We start from the raw sequence: 25,918 nt of genomic DNA on the forward strand, positions 1-25,918 counted from the left end.
CTGTTCCACTAACTCAGCTTGGCTTGTGCTGTATGCTTAGAAAAAAGGCTGAGAGAAAACAAAGCTCTTTATAAATACGTTGGGGTTTTGCTGCTCAGAGAAAAAAAACTGCAGTGCAAACTAAAAGGCAAAGCTGGCATGAAGACAAATGAGTACACACAAGCCATGATTACATGTAGGTCACTGATTAGGACAGGGTGGTTAACTCTCAAAGAGGTGAGGTTTGGGGCTAGTTTGTTGGAAATAGGAATAAGGGCAAGTTTGAATACGGAGCTTGGTATTTGTTTGATGGTGGTTTGATGAAGTGACTTCATAAAAGCTTTCAGATCTAGGTGACTGGACCCAGAGACCCACTTGGCTGCTCCTTCCCTTTGGTATTTTATGCTAATAAGCTGTGCTTGTCTTTCAGAGATCACTTAATTCCACCACCCCACTGATAATACCACAAAATATGGTTCAGAAGGTCTGTGAATAAATACCTGCAAGCAGAAAATGGTCTCCAGACAAACAGCTCCTTTTTATCGCTTCCTTTGGCAATATTATCAAGTCATTTTTAAAAGATTCCTTAAGAAATGTTGATAAATAGGAGGCAATTATTTTTAGATTACCTGAACTCATGACACGTGCTGCAAAATCTAGCTACTTTCTGTGTGTCTTTCGGCAACATCCCTCATTTCAGTACTTCAAAGCTGTTCATCATCCTGACTTCGGGTTGCGACGGCTTTAAATTTCACTTCTGTGTGGTGGGTGAACTCTGAACCAGCTGGGTATGACTCAGTGCACAGTGATATAAAAAATCAAAAAGCACAAAGACTGTGGCCTCCATTTCCTCTGAGATTAATCTCTGTTTGCCCCCTGCTTCTTTTATGGTGGGAATTTTCAGGGTGTGAGCTTTTCAGCAGCGAAACTCAATTCAAACACCCGTGCTCCCCAGCGCAGCTTCAGAGCCCAGGAGGCAAACCCAGGAGAGCAGAATTTACCCAAGGAGCTCCCCAGATTTGGGTGCCCAAAGGCTGAAGGTCAGTGAGACTCAGGCATCTCAAATCCTGCAGCTCCCTTGAAAAAGCCAGGCTAAGGGTTTTGTAATGACCGAAGCAGAGTCAGAAAAGATGACTATGACAAAAGCCTAGGAGATCAGAAGATGTTATTTTTAAATAAGCCAACTCAAGAGGAAGGAAAATTCCCATTGAAGACAAGACGGATTTTTCATGAATGAGAACTTCAGGATATGGACATTATTTTTTGAGTGTTGACAGCTTGCTATACTTTCTCAGTAAAAATGTCTTATAGAGGAAAAGGCTGTTTCTGTTCCAAGAAACACATCTAAATCAGAAAAAAAAAAAAAGGAAATAAGAGGCAAAAGCTATAAGATACAGTTGTCATGGTAAATCTCAAGTTGTTGAGATGCTCTTAAAGCTACATGCTTCTGACTCCTTGGGCTGCTCTAGCAGAAGGTGTATTTTGTGCACTAAGGAGCTCCAGATAGATATGGCTTGTGGAAAAACATACAAAGGAAATGATTCATAGAATCATAGATTGTTTTGGGTAGAAAGGGACATAAAAGATCATCTAGTTCCAGAGACACCTCCCACCAGCCCAGGTTGCTCCAAGCCCCATCCAACCTGCCCTTCAACACTGCCAGGGATGGGGCAGCCACAGCTTCCCTGGGCAACCTGGGCCGGTGTCTCACCAAATATTAACATTACCATAAACCTTGAGAAAAGCTTAGATGGAGACTAGGAAGAAACAAAGTGGGAGTGAACTGGATGTGCCAGGGTGGTGGAGGCCTTGGAGCAGGCTGAGAAAGAATTGCTGAGAATTGCAGAGAAAAAGGGGGCTGATGAGGGAAGCGACAGACAAAACCAAACGAGTGGCAGCAGGGCACTCATGGTACACTGACAGCAGGTGACAGGTGGCCAAAGGACAGAGTGGAGGGGATGAAGGTGAGAGATGACTGGAAGGGAACTGAACACCACGTTGAAACCTCAGTGATACCAGATTGTTGATGAAGTGTAGCTTTTTTTTATGTGCCCTTTGCGACCTGCCCTTTACCCATTCAGCCTGTGCCAAGGGAGCACCTCATTTCTCTTTTGATTGTGATTTTGCTCATTCCGTTTTTCTTTAGGTTTTAATTAATTGCCACGTGGCTGTTTTATTTGGTTTGACAATTCTGCAGGAAGCTGTTCTAATTAAGAAAATGTCCACAGAGACTGGGAAAGTTGAATGGCCCCTTAGTTCTGAGTGGCAACAGCGTGACTTTGTGTGCATTAATGTTCTGTACAAGCTCAGGGAGAAACATGTTGGGTAGAGTGAATCATAGAATGGTTAGAGTTAGAAGGGACCTTAAAGATAATTGAGTTCAAACCCCCCTGCATGGGCAGGGACACCTCCCCCCAGCCCAGGCTGCTCCAAGCCCCATCCAACCTGCCCTTCAACACTGCCAGGGATGGGGCAGCCACAGCTTCCCTGGGCAACCTGGGCCAGGGTCTCACCACCCTCACACCCAAGACTTTCCTCCTGAAATTGTTCATTTACTTGCAGATTTGGATCCTTCTTTCCTGTTCCTAACAATAATTACAATCTTTTTCTGTTTCTCACATATGAAATTGCCACCTGCATTTTGCATTTAAAGACACATTCTAAAAATCTTAATGTGATAAAACAGGCAAAGACCTGGCTGACTGAAAAACTGTGCTGCTGCTTCTGCTGAGGCAGATGTGACTCAGCAGTTTGAGGTTGTCACATGTGTTGTAGGCACCAGGATTTTGGTTCAAAGCCCACAGTGATTATCTGCACTTCTTGGTCTCATGAGGAAGCTTTTCCTGTTCTAACAGGTTTGCAACAGCAGGATTTGTGTAGCAGAGATGAACTATTTCTTGGTACTATTCAGTGATGAAACATCGAAATCTGCTGATCTCAGATTGCAGCAAAACTCTTGAATATACTGTTTAAATAAACATCAGTGATTCAGAGCTCAACATTTAGAGTGAAGTACACCCTCAAAAAGCAGAAAAAAGGGAATGTAGCAACATCTGTGGATTCAAGTACTAGTCTAACTTCCTGCTGACCAGCAGACCCTGGGTCATTACAGGTACCCCTGCTACAGGGCCCACACAGCACCGTGTCCTGAGCACTGCAGGCAGTACAGAGAAGTTCCAGCCCATCCACGAAATGTAAACATGCTATCAAATTATCTTCTGAGTTTTCTCTTTATTTGACAACAACCTGCCTGAGTCAGTTTGCTCTGTTCAGAGATGTGGATTATTCCCATAAGGCCTGGACAATTCTCTTCCCTGCCCCAACACAGACATCCCACTTGTTCTCTTTAAACCTTCTCCTTATGATAGACTTTATTTTCAGCTCAGGTACAGAGAATATTTTTAAAGTTGCTGCAAGCTCTTTAACATGTATAACAAGTCCTGTAACCACACAGGGGTGGCTGAGGATAAGCCTTAGTGGCACAGAAGAACACAGCTGGGAGAAAGAATATCTCATTGAAAAAAAAGCATGCCAAATCTCATTTCACCAGAGTTTTCAAAGTTACCATAACTAAAAGAATGGTGTAGTGAGCATCTGGCATTGCTGTTGAAGATATTTCTTTAGTAAAATCAAGGTAATATCCTACTGCTCACTGCCACAGCCCCTGCCCTGGCAGCACCACACCCAGAACACCAGCATTCATTTCCCATGTAGTGGGTCCTTTTACTCTCTTAGCTCTGTATTAGGGAGTTCAGAGTTGCAATCCTTGACACAAGGCTGCTCAGAATCAACCAAATGACTGCCTGGGGAGGTGGGAGAACTTGCATTTGCTGTGATACTAATTTGTCAGCTTCTCATTACTTTTAGGTGGGCATTTTGCCTTTTTACACATAATGCAAAACCAACTGCTGGGCTATCAAGGGGCTGAGCTGCTCTGTAGGGTTTGTGGCTGATTCCAAACACTTATTTCACAATTAAAAGCTTTCTGCATGTCATGTTCCAGCTGGAATTCTTGTTCTCTTCCCCTTCTCTCTTCCCTTTAGAGCTGTGGCTCAGCCAGCCTGGCAGAGACAGCAGAACTAACATAATTCCACTGGGCCATGGCAGATGCACCTGGAACTCGTGCATCTGGCTGGGATACTCTCTGCTTCCCCAAACTGGTTTTCTTTGAAGATATTTGTACACAGGATTTCTTGACGTGACTTAAATGTTACAGGATTCCTGCAGTTGGTAAACTCCTTGAGTAACACGAGCTGATTTTGAAACCCTGTTTTCCACGAAATAATCCTGGTTCAATATCCATATAGCTCCTACAGAAATGAAGCTCTGCACAAGCGTGGCTCTTACAGAAACAAGAGCATCCAAGAAATGGGATTGCAGGTCCATACCCCATGAGATGTTGCAGTCCCACAGAATGCACACAGTTCAGTACAGATCTGACTCTGAAGTCCACGATAGAAGCCACTCTCTAATTTGCAGCAAAGCTTAACTGGCTTCAAAATATAAACACAGTTTTTAAAAATAACTCTCACGCTTTAAAAAAAACAAGTTCTGAATTAATATAGTGATAGATCTTTGTTATCAAGAACTTAAAGGATGTTTGTAAAGAGAACTGATTTATATGGATTTATATATTTGTATGGATTCACTTCAGAGTTATTTCAGAACTATCAAGTTTCCACTAGTCCTTAATGAATCCGTGTTGACAAATTATGCTAAAAAAATACTTGTTGATAAATCTGGTTCAGCATGGTCTATTCCCCCCTCCCCCCCCTCCCCTCCATGGATCACTGTCTTCCTGAGTACTAACATGGACGATGAGTTCCCTCACACCTATTTCCCCCCATGCAAACCAAACATCCCTGCAGCACTAGCAGGGCCTAACTTTGCAGATTGGAAGTTCCCTGTTTTCAGTTAGGAGGGGGTTTTGAGAGGTTCTCATCTCTCAAATTTCATTCTATTAGAAAATGCAAAATATTGGCATGTTTTCTGTCGTGCCCTAGTAGGCTTGTATAACCTCTCCTGCCCCATCAAGGCCAACCAAAAATACACCAGTAACATTTTTTCCTTCCTGCATTAATCTGGGGTCCTCAGGAATCATTGTGTTCACAGGTTTGCACAAGAGAATGTCCCGTGGGAGCTGTACTTGTTTGAAGTGGCTTTAGTTAGTCTAACAAACCATCCTGTGATCCCACACTTCTACTGAATGAAGCACCACGCCAGCAGAAGCTGCACAGGACTTTAAATGAAGCTGCACCTAATGGTGCAGCCTCCCCAGAATGTCCCTGCTGGGACAAGAGCATCTGGTGTCCGTGTGGGGTGGCTCAGACAGAAGGTAGTAACAGAACCCTGCCCATTGCTCTGGGGAGGACCTGAATCCAGGACATTCAGCACATTACTCCCATGGATATCTGCAGCACTATTCCAAGCTTGGGTAAAACTTCCTTTGTGCCACATCACTGAGTTGGGAGCATTGGCCAAGGAGAAAGACCTTCAACCTGACCTGAGATGCATGATCTGATCACTCAGAGTCTCAGTGGGAAGGATTCTAAGGTAGCAGCTGCTAATTCACAAAACAGAAGAGCTCCAACACCTCAGAGTCAGACAGAACATGCTGACTGTCTTCAGAAGAGCTGAAATTCAGTGCCTTTTTCAGCAAAGTGTTGGAATCCCTCTTGTCTGACACCTGGGCTTTGGGATTCACGCTTTGCTCAAGGCATAATGCACAGCCATGGATACCAGCAGAGCAGCTGAGGAATCTAACAGAGCAGACAGGTTGCCTGTTTTGCTGAGGCTTTAGGAGACCATCATTTTCCAGAGAAATGCATTCTTCCCTTCTCCCCCCCACTTTGAAGGCAAACACAACCTTGCATGAATGAGAAAACAACAGCAACAATTTAAAAAAAAACCACAACAAACACCACCAGCATAAAATCCTGTCAGCCAAATGCCACATATGCTTTGGAATTGTTATGGAGTCAGGGCTATCTGTGTACAACCAGCAAGCCACACAATCTAATGGCAGTGAAATTCCACCCTTCCTGTTTTCAGAAAGATTTTGTTTTCCAACTGAATGAAGTGCTGATTCAGCAGGCATTTCCAGCTCCATCATTGACATCAGGTCGTTTACATTTTCAGTTTCTGCCTGAAACTGAAAACAAGGCAAACACCACCAAGAGAGCTGAAAACTGATGAAGAACTATGTGTAAATAAACTGACTCCCACCCCGCAGTGCTGAGCACTTTCCTGTTTGGACAGGAAGTAAAAAGTGTCAATTCTGTTATCAAAATGATCATCTTAAATAAGACAGCACTTACCTCCACTTAGTATAATGACAGCTATAAATATTGCCAGGTCACTGTCATCTAATTCCAGTGCATTGAACTTCACAGCAAACTCAAACTTGGGCTCCATAAAGTCACAAAAAGGTTTTCTCAGGCTCTTCAGAAACTCCCGTGTCATGAAGCCTTGTCCATCAGATATAAGAACTCCATCTTTATTCATCAGAGAAGCCAGGAGCGTGTATATGATCTCGTGGACCCCGTATTTCAGGAGAGTTACTTGATCATTCAGGTCAAGATTTACAAAACCTGGAATGTTCTTGGCAAATTCTGTGATCTCCTGCACTGCCTCCACGGAGCGAAACTGGCACCGCTGGAAGATGCGAATGGCCACCTCTTTGTTCTCCTCCTGCAGTGGGGACGTGTGCTTGCACTTGATCTGATCTTCTCCCATCATGAGAGAGTTCATGTCGTAAATAACAAATGGCTAAAGAGAAGAGGAAAAGACCAATTACTTCCAAGTGTCCTTTCTGTGAACGTTTGAAAGAACGTTCCTGAGAAGCTGCAGTGGCACCCAGAGGTACAACCCATCAGAAAACACTCTGACATCTGGGAGGAACAGCCAGGGGAGGTGACCCCAAAGGGTTAAGTCTTCACAAACCTAGTGCAGCAAAGATTCTCACAAGGTTGAAGTGATTTACAGACAGGACAAGGAGCTCCTGAGCCCTTCTCACACGTTCTGTACATCCCTATTCTAAAAACAGGACTTTGGAAGATGCTTTTTTAAAATATTAAGGGGAGGAGGGCAAGGAACATGATTTTTGCCTTTTTTTTTTTTTTTTTTTTCATGCTTTACAGAAGTTCTCTAGCACCAGGACCCAAAGCTTGGAATGGTTATTAAGAAAAGACTAAGATGTTCCTGCTTTTACCTGAACTGTGCTGGCTTCTGTAAAACCCCATCTAGTCAGTGCCCTTCAGTTTGCACTTCTGATCAGGCCACTTTCTTGTCCAAAGACAGAATAGATTCACATTTTGATTACTTCACCTACTGGCATGTTCTTATCAATTCTACCTTTCTAGGAAATGCTACAACTAGTGTCAACTTTATGGCATTGATTATCTGATAAATTTAACCTTTTCCTGCTAATTCCTTTAAAAATAACAATGTTAGGATACATTTAAATTCAAAAAACTTGTCAATGGCAAAAACCCCACAAATACCATGACAGACACTACAGCAGCACAATTCAGAAAGCAGGAATGAGTCTGACTGTGAAATAAACTCAACTGGAATAAATCAATTTTGAAAGAAGGTAAGAAAAAAGTAGTGCCAGGAAAACTTAAGTTAGGATCTGGAAACAATCTGTTTCAGAATTAGCAGAATAAGCTCCTGGTTTTAAAGAAGTGGTTAAATGAGGATTTCTTGAAATTATCTGAAGAATCTTTTCCTTAGAGGATAAATGGTTCGTTGCTGCACTGGAGAAATATCTACTGATATTCAGAAGTTTGCTGCCATAATTAATTAGTAAAAATGCAAGGAATTATATGGCTGGGATAATGCATTTTTTGATTTAAGATCCCTTATGACTACAGATTCCAGTGTCTCATTGACAGGGGTGCTCATTCTCATGCTTTCAGAGTCACTAGATGCTGCAGAAGAGATTCCAAACCAACCCCAGGCTTCCAACACACAGGCAGTGGTCTTCTCCCACAGAATCAGCTTCTATTCCCATCTGATCAAGCTGGCTTTGGAGTCCAACCAGTGCTAAATTACTAAGGAATTTTTTAAACTGGAAATAGCTACTTTCTTTAGAGCCTGGTGGTGCCTTCTGAAGAGGACCTCCCTACCTGCCAGCTAGAGGTTGCTGCTCCCAGTTGTGCAGGTGGAGCCTGGGACAGTGTTTGGTCACCTCTTTTGGGCACAGAGGACACAAAGGTCCCACCTGCTGCCACGAGGGAGGGAGGGATGACAGCCAGCAGGAGCTCTGTCTGCAAACTGAAATGGTGGCATCTGCACTAGAGGGTTTCAGCTCTCAAAAGGGTTTAGTGAAGTCAGTACTTGCTGCTCACAAGACCAAAGGAAGCAGTGCTGCCACTTCCACAGTGACCACAGCCAACCAGCTCCATCCAGACTGGGAGGTGCCCTCAGGAGAGGGTGGGGTATGACACTGTTTTCCCCTTGCACTGGGAGTTCAGTGTGGAACTGAAAACATAAACACACCTCCCTGAGAGAAGCCAGGGAGATAAGGTGTTTTTCAACATGTAACACAATTTGGGCAGCAGAAAAAACCCCTAGATATCTGTACACATGTATATGCACAGACATCAAAAGGGTGGAAAAAGAAGACTGCAGAGGAGGCTTTTAAAATGCATGTTTTAGTACCTGTAAGCCATTCCTTCCTTTTCTGTCTAGAAAATCTGAAGTGGGAGCACTAAGTACAAGAAAAAGGAATCAGTGCTGTGCATGCACCTGTGCTTCCGAAAGACTAGACTGTGCCACAGCCCTGCTGACATCAGAAGAGGAAAATCAAGAAAGAGTTCAACATTGCCAAAGAAGCAATGAACTTCATGAGTAGAAACTTGCATCCAATGAGCACTGTGCATCCCAGCAGGGGATGAGTTAGTCATTTTAGTTTTGACACACACATCCTATCATTTTCAGTTAAAGCAGATGAAATAGCCGTTAAAACAAAACAAAACAAAACATAAAATTAAACTATGCCCATAGTGACCAGTTGGCTGTCCCAGGACACAAAGTCCATTTACAGTTCAACTAAAGTTGCAACATGAAATCCTGAGTGTCACTCTTTCAGTGTTCTTCTTTTTTAAAGACTTGAAAACCTGCAGCAATGGGAAGCTGATTTCTACATCTTTTGTTTTATTGCTGTATTCTAACCCAGGGAGTCCCAGAAGAGCCAATGAGCAGCAGGACACCCTTGAGGACACACTGTGTATTGACTGCACCAGGTGCATTGGTGTAACTTCCAGCTGTGACTGAGCTGTGAAAGCCCCAAGGTTTGGTCAGTGCCCAGCAGAGCAGAGCAGCAACCCACACACCCACTGATGGCTGGGACAGCTTCCTAGAACTTTACATGACTAAAGTAGGATTTGTGGATGCACCTGGGGCCTCAGAATCCAACTTCCCAGAGTTCTAAACACACTTCTGGAAAAATGGGAGATGAGAGGGCTGTAGGTAACCCTGCCCAGGCTCCTGTCACCTCCATACCCAGCAGGCAGGGCTCCTGGTGACATTTTTACATTAAGAGAAGTAAACAAGATGTATAATTACTCTCCCCACTTCTGTTTCCCAACGCAGGTGCATAGTTACTAAGAACACACTTAAAAAACCCCTAAATTCCTGTGTTAATCCTTTCCCAGTCACCCTAACGATTTAGAAAGGGAACTGTGGAAAGACTTGGAAAAAGTAACACCCCCCAAGTGCACCGAGTGTATCAGATTTCTGCAGAGTAAATAACCTCTGCTAGTTCAAACTTGGTATACTCGAAGAAGGGAAGTTACTCCAACTGTAAGTGTCCACCAGATAGGAAATTTTTATGTGAGGGGTACAACCAAATTAGGGGCAATATTTGAATGATGATTTTAACTATCGTTAAAGAAAGCAAGCCTAAAAAACCCTGCAAATTCTTTCCTATCTTTGAAATGATTAAAGAAAATAAAATAGTCTGTTGTAATCCTGACACAAAGATTTCTGCTGATGATTCTAGAAAATACATCAAACTAAGAGTTATAAATTTTGGGAAACTACTTTGCTCTTTAGGTGTTAAAATAGTGACAAAATTTAAGACTTACCACAATCACCAGACATTATTTTCCTCCTTCTCACCTATTCAGAAGATTGTTAGGTATTGCCAGTGAAGTTCCCAAAGCAACCCACAAACACAACCTCTATTCATTACTTCTTAAACATTTTCTTCTACATTCTCCTAAAATTGAAAAGGCACCAACAGAAGGTACTGATTTGGTCCAGGATAACCCAGTTAAATGCAGGAAGACCTCAGAGCATGACAAGAATAAGCATCATAGTTCAGGGGAGTGATGCTGTTGGTGCTGGAAATCATTGGATACAAAAAAAGAACATTCCTTTGGGTAGAGCTGGGACTGATGGTGTGTGTGACATGGCTGCTTGATCCTGACAGCTAGATAGCCACTGTAACAGATAGTGTGGGAGATAACCTTTGGGGAAGGAGAAGGAAAACGGGAAGAACGGAGCAGGGAATCCAAAAAGGTTAAGCTGACCTTCAAATTCTTGTACCAGTTTCAACTATTTTATTAGGTGAACTTGGAGTTTTTTCAAATAATGTTTACTTATCCTATCTCAAAACATTTCCTGTGTTTCAGACACAGCTTGAAATATGCAACTGCCAACAGCAAACTTTTGTTCTGTTTTGCAAAAAAAGGGGGTGTTGTCAGCCTGGTAAATGGTTTACTCAAAAGCAAAGCAACAACGAAGAGCAGAAAGGGAGGGAACTGACTGATTTGTCTGTCGTCTTTCCTGTCAGGATGGCCCTCGCCTTGGCTTTGGTGAGGGGGAAGGACTTGATGTAGGAGTCATAGAGGTGCTTGGCCAGCGCCCGCAGATCCGCGGATTCGGGGTTTAACTGGTCGATGTCGCTGGAAATCTCTGCCAGGAGCTTCTCCTTCTCTGCCTGTGGCATTCGCCCGAACCTGATGGCTGAAGAAGATGACAAGCGATTACTAGAGCTACAGTTGCACCTCAAACCACCTGTAATACCTAATACCAAGTACCTGGCTGCTTGTGTCACCCTTTGTCATCAGCTGCTTAACAAAACAGGGGAGTAGGAAAAGATGGTTTTCTCCAGTGACACCAGGCAAAAGAGCTGAAGTGCTTTAAAGAAATGTAAACATCTCCACGAGGAAATAATCCACGTGCCCAAACAGTAGGATTACAGTATCTCCCTTGGAAATGCAAGGCTATTGTGTGCTCACCTGAAGAGTTGGTGAAAACCACCAGTTCTACCTCCAATCTAAATAAAACACAAGGAATCTTTAAGATTCCGGGTGGGAACCACCCTGCAGCCTTGTATTGTTTTGGGGAAATCAACTTATGGACCTCAGATTCTTCACTTGTTTAGAAACAAAACACTCACATGCCTTGCAGGAATGAATTCCCACATCGTGCAACAGAACTTAAAGCAGCAAGTGCTGTAAAACGTTAGCAAAAGAATTAAGGGATGAGAAGGAAGTTTGTGCAGGGAATCAGAAAGCCAGGAAAGGCTGAGTTCTTCGTGGTGCCTGCAGTACTGGAAGGACAGGAAATGGTTCTGCCTGCTCACAGGAGCTCACAATTGCACAATATCAACACAAGGATGCTGCAAACCTCCTGATTTTACACCTACCCAAGGCATGATTTATTCCTGTGGGGACTGACTTGGGAAATGTTTCCGATGAGCTGTCGAGATCCAGAGTGATTTATCGTATGATATTTCATGAAACAGAATTTGTTTCGTTTCACAAAACCAAAACAGAACAGAAGAGCATCAAAACAAAAAAACAGAAGGAAGAAATAAAGGTTGGCATTTTGGCCTTAGGAGGAAATAGAAATATTATAAATCTTTTTGCAGCAATTAATGTCTTCCCTGAATAAATTGCTGTTAAGATCAGACATATTATGATCATATTACACCAGGGACATTCATTTTGGAAATGAGCAGCCACTTCCTTTTATGAGCTTGCTTGCAGTGTGCTGATGGACAAAAATTACACTTGTCAAGGATAAACAATTGTGCCAGAAAACAGAAAAGCCCAATTTGTCATGTATGATACTTATTGATCAGTTCCCTCAGGTCATGGCTGTAGCACCAGGCTTGTTTATTTTTACAACTGTACTGCTCTTCCAGCAAACTTAGCCTCTGCATGCTGTAGAGTTCATATTTGTTTGGGCATTCTTAGAGTTAACACATCAGAATAAAAATCATCATGAAAGGAAACTTAGTTCAATAGCTACAAATTGACATATTCTATTTTCCCCCCTCCTCAGAAAATGTCTGTTGCTTCTCATGTTTTCATAGGGGAAATTCTGAGCCATTGCCAGCTGATATTTCTTTTGCATCATATATACCCTGGCATATGTAGGGATTTTTTTTCCTCTCCCGTGGGAAATGCTTCCTTCATCAGCTCCTGACAGTGGTTTTCAGGGAGATGTCTCTGCCCTCCTTTCTTCTGAGAGCAAAACATTTGAAGAAAACTTATCAAGGTCATAGAAGTTCCTGTGCTCAGAGACTGACACCACCCTGTGCAGCACCATGGGGATGGGGGAGCATATGGCAGGGGCAGTGGTGTGTAAAAAACTGATAGCTGCTCGTGGCAGGTGGTGGAACTGGAGGATCTGCAAGGTCCCTTCCAACCCAAACCCGCCTGGGATTCTCTGATCCATATTTGTACTCAGTGTAACCTAAATAAACAAAGGGGGGGAAAATTCATCCTCACTACAAAGGAATGAATTCAGCTACACAAGCTTCCACAGACACTGAGAATCAAGGCTATTTGGGTATGTTCATTTTGCAGTTAAAACTTCTTGTTTGTCATTAACACAGATCCTTTGAGATTGTTGTGGTGGTTTTTTTAATGTATGGATGTTAGTAGTTTTAAGCCCCCAATACCAATATCCTTATTTTAGACATTCCTGAAGATGTAAAGTGAATTAAGTATGAATATTCAATGAAGTATACAGAGTGCAAGCTCACTGGGAATATCTCATAGCATTTCCAGGTATTTTTTCCTGGTACTTAAAGGGTGGTTTAATAAAAAGAATCAAACTGTCCTCAGCATAATAAATTGAAAATATATTATGACATACACAATGTAAGAAATTGTTACAGGGACAGCACATAGGACTAAAATGTGGGGTCAAGAAGGTGTAAAAATAACAATATAGCTAACAAAAATGTTAAAGATTAATTAAAAGTCCATGTTGAACAGTGTGGTTGGATGTCTGTTCAGCTATTATCTTCATTAAAAGCCATTATGTTTTCACTAAACCTGATTTCAGATTTAATATTAATTTAAATCTGTGACATTTGTAGGATTATGTCTCATGATTCATTTGTCCACTTTTCAAAGGTGCATTTTGCAATAGCTTCACCAGTGGGGAAAAAAATCATGTGCTACTTGGATGCTTCTGACTGGGTTCTTGCCAACAAATCCAGCTCTTCCTCCCCATCTGTTTTTTGAGGAAGACTTTGCAAAGTGAAGACCTAAGTGAAGCCCAGCAAGACTTCTCAGACTTTTACAGTGGCCTTTTTAATCTGGAAAGAAAGCAAAGCAAGTATTGGCCTCATCTACAGGGCTGCTAAGAAAAAAGGGAGCCCAGAGTTGCCCACGTTGATGAAATGTTGATGATTTCCAGGACTACACGGAGTGCAATTGATTGTGATCTGAAGAGTTGGAACCCACAGTCAGGAGGATGTAGGGACTCTGAGCTCCTTTGAGAAGTTTCACATTCGTATCAGAAACCAGGAGCTTTTGGGCCAGAAAAATGTTTTGTTATGCTAAAACATTGTAAACTAAGTAAACAAACTTGTAAACTACGGTGAGGTTTTATATGGAATACATTTATAACATTATACACAATCTCTTTCCATGATGTTTGCGGTTCATGATGCGTCCCTGACGGGACTTCCAGAAGCTTGTTCTGGGGTTTGCAGAAGCAAGTTTATCATCTGGATTCTCACTGGCATAAGACTCTCTTTCATCAGGGTTATTTTTACAAACCAGGGATAAAAAAAAAAGGGAAAGTATATTGCTTCCCCTTCCTATATTTTAATATTAACTCAGGTCTAAAATAGTTTCACACTTCCGCAAGGCGTTAAACACTGTTTCTTTTCTTTTTTTAATCTTTTTTTGTTAGTTCTTCTTCCCCCTCTGCATTTCAGCCTTTTAATGCAATGTCTCCTGAAACATTCCCCAAGCTGCAGCACAGTGACACACCAGCTATGGCTCTGGCCACTGGAACAGAACTCTTGGATGTAGAGATTGCATGGAAAAGATGAGGGATTTCCCAACAGGGAGTGTTTTGTCAGCAGAGACCAAGTGACCCAGCTGTGGGACTGTGTTCTTTGAGGACAGAAGCCAGCCTGGTAACAAACATCTTGCTATAAAGTCACAGATGGGTGACTAGACCAGTGCCTGTTTATTCCAAGTTTGCCAGAATTGAGGGGATTAGCTTCTTTTTTAAGCTGCTGACAGTTTTACACAAACCCCTCTTTACTGCTGCACTGATCCTGCCAGGGTGAAGAGGCTTGCTGTGAGCTTTGAGGGGAACTCCGCCTAGTGTGAGTACTGTTTTCTGAGTGGGCTCCTTAACCTGTACCTGGTTCCTCTGCAGAGTCCTCTGTGCCCTCTCCAAGAGTCTCTTGGAAAGCAAGTTATTTGTGCCAGCACCTTGGTATTGCTCAACAGCAAATTGTTGAGAGTTCTCTGCTACAAGTTTACAACAGCACTGGTACAGAATTTGTAATAGATGGCAACTTACACGGTGTTTATTTTTTAGATGGATTACAAGATTGACTAAGGGTGCTCCTGAGTCACAGAGTTTCCAGTGTGCTTACCTATCCCCAAAAAGGACACCAAATCACTTTTGCAAAGTAGGCATGTGTTATAAGCCTAGTGCTTCTAATACAGAATTATTTCCATTAATTTACAGATTGCATTGGAGCTCATCATACAGTTAACACTTCATTTACTGCTCATGGTTCCAGAGTAGATGTCTTCTCTCATTTATTTTAATTTTGCTTGTGATGGTGATACTTTTGTTCCTGAAAAGTGCTTTGAGATCTATGTATGATAAGTGCTATAAAACCACAATATAATTTGTTACTTTGCTATTCGTTTCAGTTCCTTGTTGGAATAATTTTTAGCTTTTTGTTTCCACTTGTTTAAGATTTTTTTTAATTTTTATAAATACAGTCAAAACCCTCTGAACACTAGTGTTAAATCAGGGCATTGTCTTCATTGTGCTAAATGTTAAGCATGCAAGCACCCTTATATATCATCTATTTTGGAGTTAAAGCCCAAAGATGTGGAAGAAGACTACATCAGATGATAAATGATTAAAGCTACATAGAAATGTGCTATATATATATACACTATATATTTTTAAGGAATATTTGGCATAGGTTTGGCACAGGGCCTCATGCTGCTGATTTTTCTAGGAAGATCAGATTCCTGGTTTGTGGGGGCTCTTTAAGATTATTTAAAAGTTAAAATTATTTAAAATTCTTCCTGTGTAAATAAAGAAGGAAAGAAAACCCCACCACAGTCAACAAAAGAAATAAGCACAACTGCCAGAGGTAGCACTGGGTCATACAGCAAGGCTGTTAAAAACCTTGTTGCCTGCCAGCTTAATATCAGACTTGTACCTGAGACAATTCAGCAATAATGAAATCCCTCAGAAATGTCAGAGGATTTTCTTGTGTTTAGTGTGTGAAAATTGGGCTGGGGGCAAAGTGTGTCAGGGATCCTTGGTTCTGCAGGGACTGTATGTGTATTAGCAACCCATTGTTTCCACCTGGGCTTGTTTCTTTCTAAATGGCTGGTTTTAGGATGGAATAAGAGCAGTGGATCTTTCATGATCGACCTTTAAACACTGTCTCTGTTTCATGAACATTTATGTCTTGGAAGATTTCTGATGGAATTCATGAAATAGGAGAATAAAGTTTCCTAAGCAAAAGGTGATCAGGATCCAAAAGTGTAATTTTAAATATAACAATTCAGTAACAACATAGAGAGTTGTGAACCAAACATTCCTATCCTACAATTTAACAGGCAAAATGATAGTTTTTGAATATTTTAATGTTCAGAATATATTTTATAAATCTTATATTACTTGCAGCAGATTCTATTCAATGTTGATTGGCACTGCAAACAAAATTTGGGGCAAAATTCAGATTTGTGGGACTAGCCTGGTAGTTTCCCTTTGAAGAAGTCATTGCCATTTTCAGGGGACTGAGACAAAGCCAGGGAGAGGTCAGGCACCAGGAGCTTCACAGGAAGAATTTGGGAAGTGGGATTTGGGGAGAGAGGAGAAGTAGGAGGGACTGATGATACTTACAGAGGTCAGGGTGGGAAAAGGAGAGTGCAGAGGGTGGGCAGGAGTTCACCTGGTGTTTGAGGAAAAGGGCAGGGATGGGTGGCATGACCCTTCTCTGCTGCTTTCTCCACCTCCCTCCTGTGACCCTGACCTCACTTTCTGTTTCCTTGGGCCACCTACCCTCCTTGCTACTCTTCCCTTCTCTCTCTCCAGCTGCCCACACAGCAGGCCCAGCTTCCTTCTCTCCTGCAAGGGCAGGAAGGGCAGAAGCATCTGGTGCAGGGGGTCTGGAAATGCAGCTGCTCATGCTGCAGGAGTGAAGGGCTTTGGGAGGGAATTTCTTTCACAGTCACAGAAGACTCTGCAAGTTTGGGCACGTGTCTGCAGCTGGAACCTAAGATCTCTCTTTCCTTTAGCAGTTATTTCTTCTACCTGCATTTACAGAATTCCCCAAATCTCAGTGATACAAACCCAAGGGTGAATGCAGTCAGACTGTATCTGCTGCCTTGTGTCCTTTGCCTTTCTGTGGAAAATCCAGAATCTTTATCCTTACACCCCATTTCATGGCTTGGAGAAGTCACGGATGGACTGTTCTGTACAGCACACCCCTCTTCTGCTTCTCTAGGTGATTTCTGAGCAGAAATGAATCCCCAGATAACCTGCAAACACAGTTGCTTCCACTAGAAAGCAGAGGAGGAAGCTGGGGCAGATCCCTGTCTCAGTGCAGTGAGCAAGTCCCTGCTCCCACAGCTGATACTGCAGACATACTGCCATGTGTGCTCCTTCTCTCTCATTACCTGGTTTGACACAGATAAGTACCTTTTGTAGAAGAGAAAAAAAACCAGTGAATCTTCTAAAAGAAAAGCCCCAAGCTTCTGCTTAGTGGTACTTCAGAATACAGTCAGAGCAATGAAGGGTTAAAGGCAGAGCAGCACTGTGGCTAGAGAAGGGAAAACAATACTGAAGGCATGAGAACACTGCTGTCTCTTTAACCTTCAGCCAAGTGGTGTGTAGCATTTATACGTGAGAATATGTGGCTGTGGCTGCTCAGGGTCCCCCTGCACTCCCTGTTCACTCTGCAGTGTTGTATCTGTGCAAAGGCAGAGCCTGGAACCCTCAGGCACAAACATTCCACATTCTGCTGCCAAAGGTTTTCAATTCAGATGAGCTCAATGGCCCAAGGACACGACTCTGTCCATGGAAGGTGAGATGGTGTCTGAGTGGCACTGCCAGCATCCAGGGTTACCTTCCTGTGCTTCTTCACACAGGTCTGGGTCTTCAAAGGCAAAATGGTGTTCTTTTTTATAAAGTTGTTTGTTTATAAAGGGTGGAGGAACGAGGGTTTCATGCAATGTGATGTAGGTTCAAAAGGCAAATGCAGAAGCACTACATTTATAATATGATACATTATATATAATATACACATTACTACCTCCCTGTTGGGTGAGCTGGTGAGAGGAGATGGAAGGGTTCCTTCAGGACCTGGCACAAATGGCTTTGCCCTTTCCCCCTCCTCTCTCTGCCTCCCCCTGACTCCCTCAACCAGGGCCCCTGCTTCTGCCCCAGCAGTGGCTGAACAGGGAGAAAATGGCAGGTGAAATGTCCATTTTAAAAATATTTCTTGGCCCTTTATGTCACTAAGGCAGAGAGGAGGGTCTTGGCCTTCCCCTTCTGGATGGAACTGCACAGGGTTCCCACTGACATGATTGGAAGCCCTGTTGCTAGGTTATGGGAGAGCTTGGCATGCACCTTGACAATAATAATAATAAAACCTCCCAAATTACTATAAAAATACCCACAGTAGCATTTCAAAATTAGATTTATTTTTAAGTGTTACTGTTGCATCCCAGGAACTGAAAAACCATATTTTCTATTAGCAAAACATTTCCCATAGCAATTTACATTCACTGCATGTATTGACTCTGCAAACCACAGCTAAGCTTTCCTCTTGGGGACAGCACACTCATTTTTTTATATTGAAAATAATGAAAGTTCTAAAAAAACCACAGAGAAGTTATTTTCCCAGTCATGTTTGCAATTCTTTACCCTTAGAATTACATAAGTCTCACTGTTATGACATGTAATTCCTGTTTTTACTCGACTTTGCCAAAGCAAGGCAGCAAAGAATCTTCATTATGCCTTGATGTCCAGACATTTGTAAGTACTTCCACATGGATTGATATATTAATTTTAAAGCCTGAAGGGACTGTTGTCTGAATTCTATGCAAGAGAGCAGTATCACCCTGTGGTTAATGCTGCTGTGGGGAAGAGAACCACAGGTCCAGGCACAACTGCAAACCCTTTGCTACCTTAGACTGCAACATACTCACAATGGGAATGCTGCTCCCAGCCCAGGGATGGGAAGGGATGTTCCCCTCTGGATGGTGGGGAGGGCAGACAGGGCCTGTTGCACAGGAATCACTGCTCTGAGAGGAGAGGCTGACAGCTGGACCTGCTCCCTGACCCATGCACCATGTGCAGGTTGTTTGAGTCACCAACTTTCAGTGAATTCTCTAGTCCATGTTTCATAATTAAATGAGTTTTCCACTTGGAGGAAGAGGGATACTGAGCTATAGCACAGAAAAGAGCCTCACCAGAAAATAAGACAGTGAACAACAACAACAGTTACACTAGGAATACATTCAGGAAGAACAACCCACAGTGTAATGAGCAGCCATGATGGAGATTAAACAAATTCAGCTGTTATATTACATATTATATCAGTAAGTGCAGATCTCTGCCTGTCTAAATGTCAGGCTGGAAGCAATCTCCTAGTCTCCTAAGCCTTTGGATACACATTCCTAAACTGCCTGGAGTAGGAAACCGAAGACTCCAGATGTCAAAGCAGCACATTCAGGAATCATGTTCATGTTTCACCTTCTTTCCCAGAGGAAACATGATTGTTTTAAAATCTGCTATGCACACTTACCATTATGTGACATCCCAACAGCCAGGCATTTCTGAAACCTGCAGTATTGACATTTATTCCTGCTTTTCTTGTGGATGCGGCAATTCAGATCACACCTGTCATAGATCAGCTTCAACCTGATTGTCCTTCGAAAAAAGCCCTGCAGGAAACACCAGAGCATGTAAAAGGCTGCAAGAAACTGCAGTGTCCTTGTCCCCTCTCTGCAGGCAAAGCACCTTCATGGTTTGGATTTCCCAAGGAGCCAGACCCACCCAGCCCCCCTGGGCCCCTCTGCTGATCGGATCAGACCTTTGCAGCCAAGCTGGAGAGAGGGGTAAAAATCCCAAAGAGCTGGGGAAGCTTGAGGGACCCACATTGGGAGCTCTGGGACACACTGGGCAGAAGGAACACTGGGCCAAAGGAAGAGAAGCCCCATTTGTTCCACTGCTCATGCCACAATTTGTTACAAAGTGAACACGAAATTTGCCAGATTTGAGGTTCACGACCAATGCAGAAAATCTGCTCTAAATCACAACAAACCCAATCTCTGCCAACAGCAGCTTGATCTCCAGTAAATAAAAAAGGTTATGGGTTATCTGTTTGTTTAAATTTTGTTTCCCAACTAAGTATTTTTTAAACTCTCATTCAAATATTGATTTTCCTTTTTGAGCCTGAGCACTTAAAGAGAGTTTATATTCTTTCACCTATTCCATTTCCTGGGATTTGCACAGTGCTGACCTACTGCTGCAACATTTTCCTTTGGGTTCTGTTTTCTAGTTTCTCATCATTGTTAGGATATGACAAGCTTAAAAGGACATTAGCACGTGAAAAATCAAAACCCATGGTGCCAAACTCACAGAATGATTGCACAGAGTTCCTATGAAGTCTTATAAAGAGAGAAATCATCAAGGAAATCCACGATTCTGTCTTTTTACAGTGTAAAGATGATTTTTAAGATCACTCATAATCAAAGAAGCTTATCCAAATTTATTGTACCTTGTTCTTACTAAGAAGTAATTTTTCTTCACAGCAAGCAATAACAAGAAAAGCATAAATCCAAGTCTTATTTGTATAATTCACTGTAATTTAAATAATCAACACCATATTTATTGCTTTATGTGTGTCCCTAATTCAGTGCTACAAATTTTATTTAAGCTCTGCACTGGATCTTTAGTTATTTTCCTCAAGATACTGAAAACAGAGAAGATGTAGATTTCATGTTAACCTCTGTAATATTTTTCTTGGACCTCATTGTATTATTATTGATTTATTTCTCTGGCATTTCTTTTCTCATTCTTGAGATTGGTCAATTTTTATACCACTCATTTGTCCTTTATGTGTTATAAGACTAAACACAATTCACTTTCTAAAAAGCTGGTGGAGTTTTAAAGCAGGAAGCCACCTTTTACATTCCATTAGACTTTTCTCAGTCACCTAGAAATGTGGAAACTGGGAAAAGAAACTCTAATCCATCAGAAGAAGAGAGTCAGAATTTGAAATGGCTCAGGTCGTGGAGCTTTGGAGTCAGGCATGAGCCTGCCTTTGCTGGGTTGTATGACTCCAGGTTCTACAAGTGACCTCCAAGGGAACACTTGCATAATTGATGGAAGTAGAAAAAAATGCACAAAAAAATTCAAACAGATCAGTAAGATAATTAAAAAATCAAATTACATTTTAAAAACCTCCCTCTTATCAAATCACGAAGTAGACGCAGGATGTGTGGAACCATTTACCAAAGACCTGCTAAGGCCCAAAATTCTCTTCAAACAGACCTCTGATTTTCCCAAGTGACTGATGAGGGGCAACTTGGCTCAGAACAGCTCCCCTGGGACATCCTACCTTGCAGCCCTCACAGGCGTGGACACCATAGTGGAACCCAGAGGCCTTGTCCCCACACACGCGGCACTCGATCGCCATCAGGGAGTTGGAAGACTCCTCGTGAGGTTTGTTGTACAACTGAACTTTTTCTGAAAAATAGGGTGGGGAAGGAGGCTCCATTTTGATTGCACCTGTGTACAGAGAAGATACAAATGATGAACTCAGGTGATAATTAAATAGAAGCAGGAGCAAGGCATAAGCACAAGCAGTCACAGGATTCATGGCCAGGCTGACAGGACTGCTTCATCATACAAGCAGTACCCAAGGATGGGAAGGGCTGCAAAGGTCTAGGCAGCTGTTCCACTGGCACTAAATAGGCTGAAAACCCTTGGAGAGGCAGATTCTGATGTAGAAAGTGTATCACAGAGGGGTGATTTGAAGAGAGGGATATTAAAAATGTAGAGATGGAGACACGGAGCTTCAAAGGCCTCCCCTTTGCTCAGCATCCAGGCTGGCTGCATTGCTTGAAGGTGCCCAGAACTGCAGGGACACGGCCTGGAGTTTCTAATCTAGTGTAAACAATATTGAAGTATCTTAAGGACCTACACATTGAATCATCTATAATTGGGTAATATAGGTATTCAATAATAAGATGTGGGATTTTTAAACAAACTTCTCTCTCTCTCTCTCCTGGGGAGCGCTGTTCAACTTTGGATGCACTGCTCAGCTTTCTCTTCTGAAAGTTTCTAATTAAGCAATTTGTCCTATGGAACAAGCCCAAGCAACCAAATATAGTATTTAAATAAATCATCAGTGGTCACAGAAGAAAGCTGGGACGTTTGAGATGGTAACATTACATCAGACCATGTCTCAGCAGTGATGTAACAGACACAGCACCACACTAAGGTGAACTTTTTTCTTTTCCAGACTGGCTGCACTATCCAAACTAGGCAGTTTTCTTTCCTATATAAACTAGGAAAATAAAAGAAAGTGGAAAGTTACCTAAGTACAGGCAAAGGATTTATCCTACTTAAACTCTACTGCACTCCCTCGCTTGTCAGTGAAGTGTTATGGACGTTTCTAATTAAACAAAAGAAATTACTAGCTGGAAAAATGTCTTTTAATTCATCATTAGCCCAGAGCTGCACAGCACTGCTTTGCTGTACAACCAAAATTAAATACCACAGCTTCCCCAGCAAGAATTCCCTGAAAGAATTCCTGCACAGATTACTACAAACAAAAGTGATGTCAGATCTAAGTAGGCTGAGCAGATCTTTGCAATTCCAGGCACAGCAACCTCCCACTCCTATTTGAGCAGGGATGCAGTAACAACTTACTGAAGAATAGGTCACCTCTTTTGTAAAAGGAGAGGTCTGGGTACTTTTTTTTTCACTGTGACTGAAAGAGGTTTTTCCCAGTATACAAATAAGAGTAGCCCATCGAGCTCCAAGGTTGTGTCTGCATTAGGAACACTGATACAAGTTGTATCAATCCTGTGACTCAGATGCAGCCAATATTCCTACTCCAGCAGTGCCTGAAGGCCATTTGCAATTTAAAAGCTTCCCATATTAATAATTAAGAATCTGTGTATGCTGGGGCATTTTTAACAGCCAGGATATTTATCCTGCAGTAGAATAGTTCTGTAGAACTTCAAAGGACAATTCACACACCACACCTGGAGTGTTGTGTCCAGTTTTGGGCACCTCAATTCCAGAGAGATCTCAAGGTGCTGGAGTGAGGGCAGAGGAGGGCTATGAAGCTGGGGAAGGGCCTAGAGAATCAATCTGATGAAGAACACTTGAAGGAGTTGGGAATGTTTAGTTTGAGGAAGAGGAGGCTGAGAGGAGACCTCATCAGTCTCTACAACTACCTGAAAGGACATTGTAGAGAGGTTGGTGCTGGTCTCTTCTCACAGGTAATTAGTGACAGAACAAGAGGAAGGGCTTCAAGCTACACCAGGGCAGGGTCAGACTGGACATTAGGAAAACATTTTTCACAGAGAGAGTGGTCAGACACTGGAACAGGCTGCCCAGGGAGGTGGTGGAGTCACCATCCCTGGGTGTGTTGAAGGGTGGTTTGGATGTGGTGTTGGTGGAGCTGGTTTATGGCAGAACTTTGTAGAGTAGGGATGATGGTTGGACTGGGTGATCCCAAGGGGCTTTTCCAACCTGCATAGTTCTTTGGTTCTAGAAGATGCAGGAACAGGAGACTGGAGGTTTTCAAACAAATGGTGGGGTTCATGTGCCTAATACAAAGTGTTCCATGACATGGTAGATACTGAATCCCACATCTCCAGCTGCTGCTCTGGAAGGGGGAAAGCCTGCCAGATGTTTTCTGCCTTCCCTATCTGCCCTGCAAGGATATCTTGCAGACACCTCTGAATACTTCTAACTCCTTTTGCTCAGAGTGCAGTTCCCAGAGAATGAAGCAAATGCAAACATGAAAGAAATACTAAAAAAATTAAAGCCTACTTTGGCAATCCTGGAGCTTGATATCATATTTGTAATCAATGCTTGTCTGGTCAGTTCTTGCCAGAGGAATATCTTCGTAGTGCGGCGAAGAAATGCTTGAGAAGTCAACAGTGGTGAAGGGCTTTATGTCAAAGGAGTGTGTATGATCATCCATGGCAGACAGATCCACTGGACTAATTCCAAAGTTGATGGGCCAAAACGGCATTTCTGTGTCAACCATTGTAATCCCTGAAAACAAACAGAAGAAACAGCCACTTTAAAAGAAGGTGGTTATCTCTGCAGTGAGTTCAGGCCCCACAGCTGCGTCCAGTTGTGTGATGTCCACAGGGCTGAGACACAAATACAAACAGGAAAAGTAACCATCTAGTTAAAACTAGCCACACAAATAACCAGCAATGGGCAGATGAGATACAATGGCATTTTAATAGTATGATTGATGGAACATTGATGTGCTTCGGTAAGCATGCAAGTCATTTAAAAAACCCCAGAAATTGTAAGAACACCAACCAAAAACCCCAGTGATGTGAGATGAAAGCAGTTTAACTGGAAAAATGTTGTTCACTCCTTTTCTATCAGACAGGTAGCACTGACTTCCCTTGCATCCCTCAGCAGCATGCATAGGAATAGAATCAGAAGTGTTTCACTATTAGTTTTTCAGTTTTGCAAATTTTAATCCTCATTCTTCTCCAGTGCCTGAAAATCTTAAGGGTTTTTAATTAAGAAACAAAAAAAAGAAACTGGTGTTAAATAGTGGTGGTTCTCCTCTAAATAACCAGAAATACCTGAAATCTTTAGTCATTGAAGTAAGTTAAAAGTTTTATCCCAGAATCTTAAACCCGAGGCTCAAGAAAATTTAATTTATGATTATCCAAATTCTGTATATGCAGATCTTGAAAGCAGGAAACAAAGAAAAAGCTTCAGTCTGCAAAAATCTTCATCAAGTTGAGTTAATTTAGACTGAGATGTAAAATGCTGAGTCCTCTTCTGACAGTGAGCTGAACCAAAATCCTTGATTTAGAAAAAGTCTCTAAGTAACAGCAAGTGTAAAGCCCTTCCTGTTGCATAGCTGGGGTCTGTCTTTAATTTTCTATGATTTAGAAAAAGGACATTCTAATCTAAAAATAGAATATGTTACAGAACTAAAATAACTTGGTCACTTTGGCTGTTTAATTTGAACTTTAGACCAAATCAAGTCAGTAGCCTTTAACCTCTAGATACCAGGAGCTTTGAGTTGATGGAGGCGGGATCAGAACTGCCCCGTCACGCTGCCAAGCCTGGGGTTGCAAAATGAGTATAATGGGACAGACCTGCCCTATAATTTTGAGATCAGCCTTGGTGTTGACAGGCCTGCAGGTAAGGAGCACAGTGACTGTCCTCTCCATCAGCTGTGCTGAAGTGCCACGGCAGTAATGGCTAGAGATGGTTGCAGCTCTCTTCATCTTTCCCCAGGAAAGCCCATCATTCTTCTCCCTTTTAGAACTCCCACCACAGCCCTTTAGTTCTTCCACTTTGAACACTGACAGCAGAGGTTATAAGATAATTCTTATTCTTAAACAGCCTGATGGGCAGCCAGCCATCGACCTTCCCAAAGGCTTCAGCCTTTGCATGGGATGGACAGTCTCGTATTATCCATTAAGATAGGAAAACCTGCCTACCAATGAACAACAGGATTTCTAACTGCTGCAAGTGAAAACGACCTGGTGAAAGCACAGTAGAGGTTGTCAGAGCACCTTGGTGTGATATAATTGCCTCCAAAGAGTCAATTTCTCTGTAAGCATGAAGTGCAAATCCCTGGCCATCAACACTGGGAACTGTCTTCCTTAAACAGATTCCCAGATAAAGCCATAAAATAGAATAGCCTCCTCCTTGAGGGTCCATTTTTGTAATTAACCAGACATCTTAACAATAAAATAAAATAAAATCAACATGTAAAATGGAGACACTGGCTAATATCCCTTTAAGCAAGTAACAATACGAGTGATGTCCAGGGTGTATCTGGAGAGATGCCTCGAGAGTGAAGTTCTGGCTATGCCCTGAGGTCCTCCCAGGGAGTCCCTGGGCTCCAGGTGTGCCCTTGCACCCCTGAGGTTGCTGTGGCACAGCTGCAGGCCACCCTGGCCCCAGGGGGCACAGACACCTTGCACAGACACCTCCCCTGCACCCCGAGGCAGCCGAGGAGGATGAGAACACACAAAGCAGATGTTAAATTACAGAGTTTTCCTGCACCGTCCATAAAACCACCATAAAAACACTCTTCCAACCTCCAGGGGCTATTGCTTTGGATTTTCAATGTTCAAGGCTTCAAAAAGTCTTTGAAACACTGTGAGCTAAACAGCACAGAAAAGCCAGTCTGTGTTTCACTTCATAACACAGGGGCTGTGATGTCTGGGAT

The 25,918-nt window shown here is 42.5% G+C and overlaps 2 protein-coding genes across 4 annotated transcripts in view; both read right to left on the reverse strand.

Annotated features, from left to right (window-relative positions):
- Window positions 1–25,918, reverse strand: part of TSEN2 (tRNA splicing endonuclease subunit 2) — a 603,350-nt gene that overhangs the window by 53,757 nt on the left and 523,675 nt on the right. The gene's annotated exons all lie outside the window — the stretch shown is intronic.
- Window positions 1–25,918, reverse strand: part of PPARG (peroxisome proliferator activated receptor gamma) — a 59,696-nt gene that overhangs the window by 2,072 nt on the left and 31,706 nt on the right. Inside the window, exons 2-6 of the mRNA XM_051627101.1 lie at window positions 23,527–23,754; window positions 21,077–21,246; window positions 19,259–19,397; window positions 10,754–10,953; window positions 6,297–6,747 (exon numbers count right to left, since the gene is read on the reverse strand). Of these exons, the coding sequence (XP_051483061.1) occupies window positions 6,297–6,747; window positions 10,754–10,953; window positions 19,259–19,397; window positions 21,077–21,246; window positions 23,527–23,746 (1,180 nt within the window). The 5' untranslated portion in view covers window positions 23,747–23,754. The remainder of the gene's footprint in view (window positions 1–6,296; window positions 6,748–10,753; window positions 10,954–19,258; window positions 19,398–21,076; window positions 21,247–23,526; window positions 23,755–25,918) is intronic.

The sequence above is a fragment of the Apus apus genome, chromosome 9 (assembly GCF_020740795.1).
Source record: "Apus apus isolate bApuApu2 chromosome 9, bApuApu2.pri.cur, whole genome shotgun sequence".
Taxonomy (NCBI): domain Eukaryota; kingdom Metazoa; phylum Chordata; class Aves; order Apodiformes; family Apodidae; genus Apus; species Apus apus.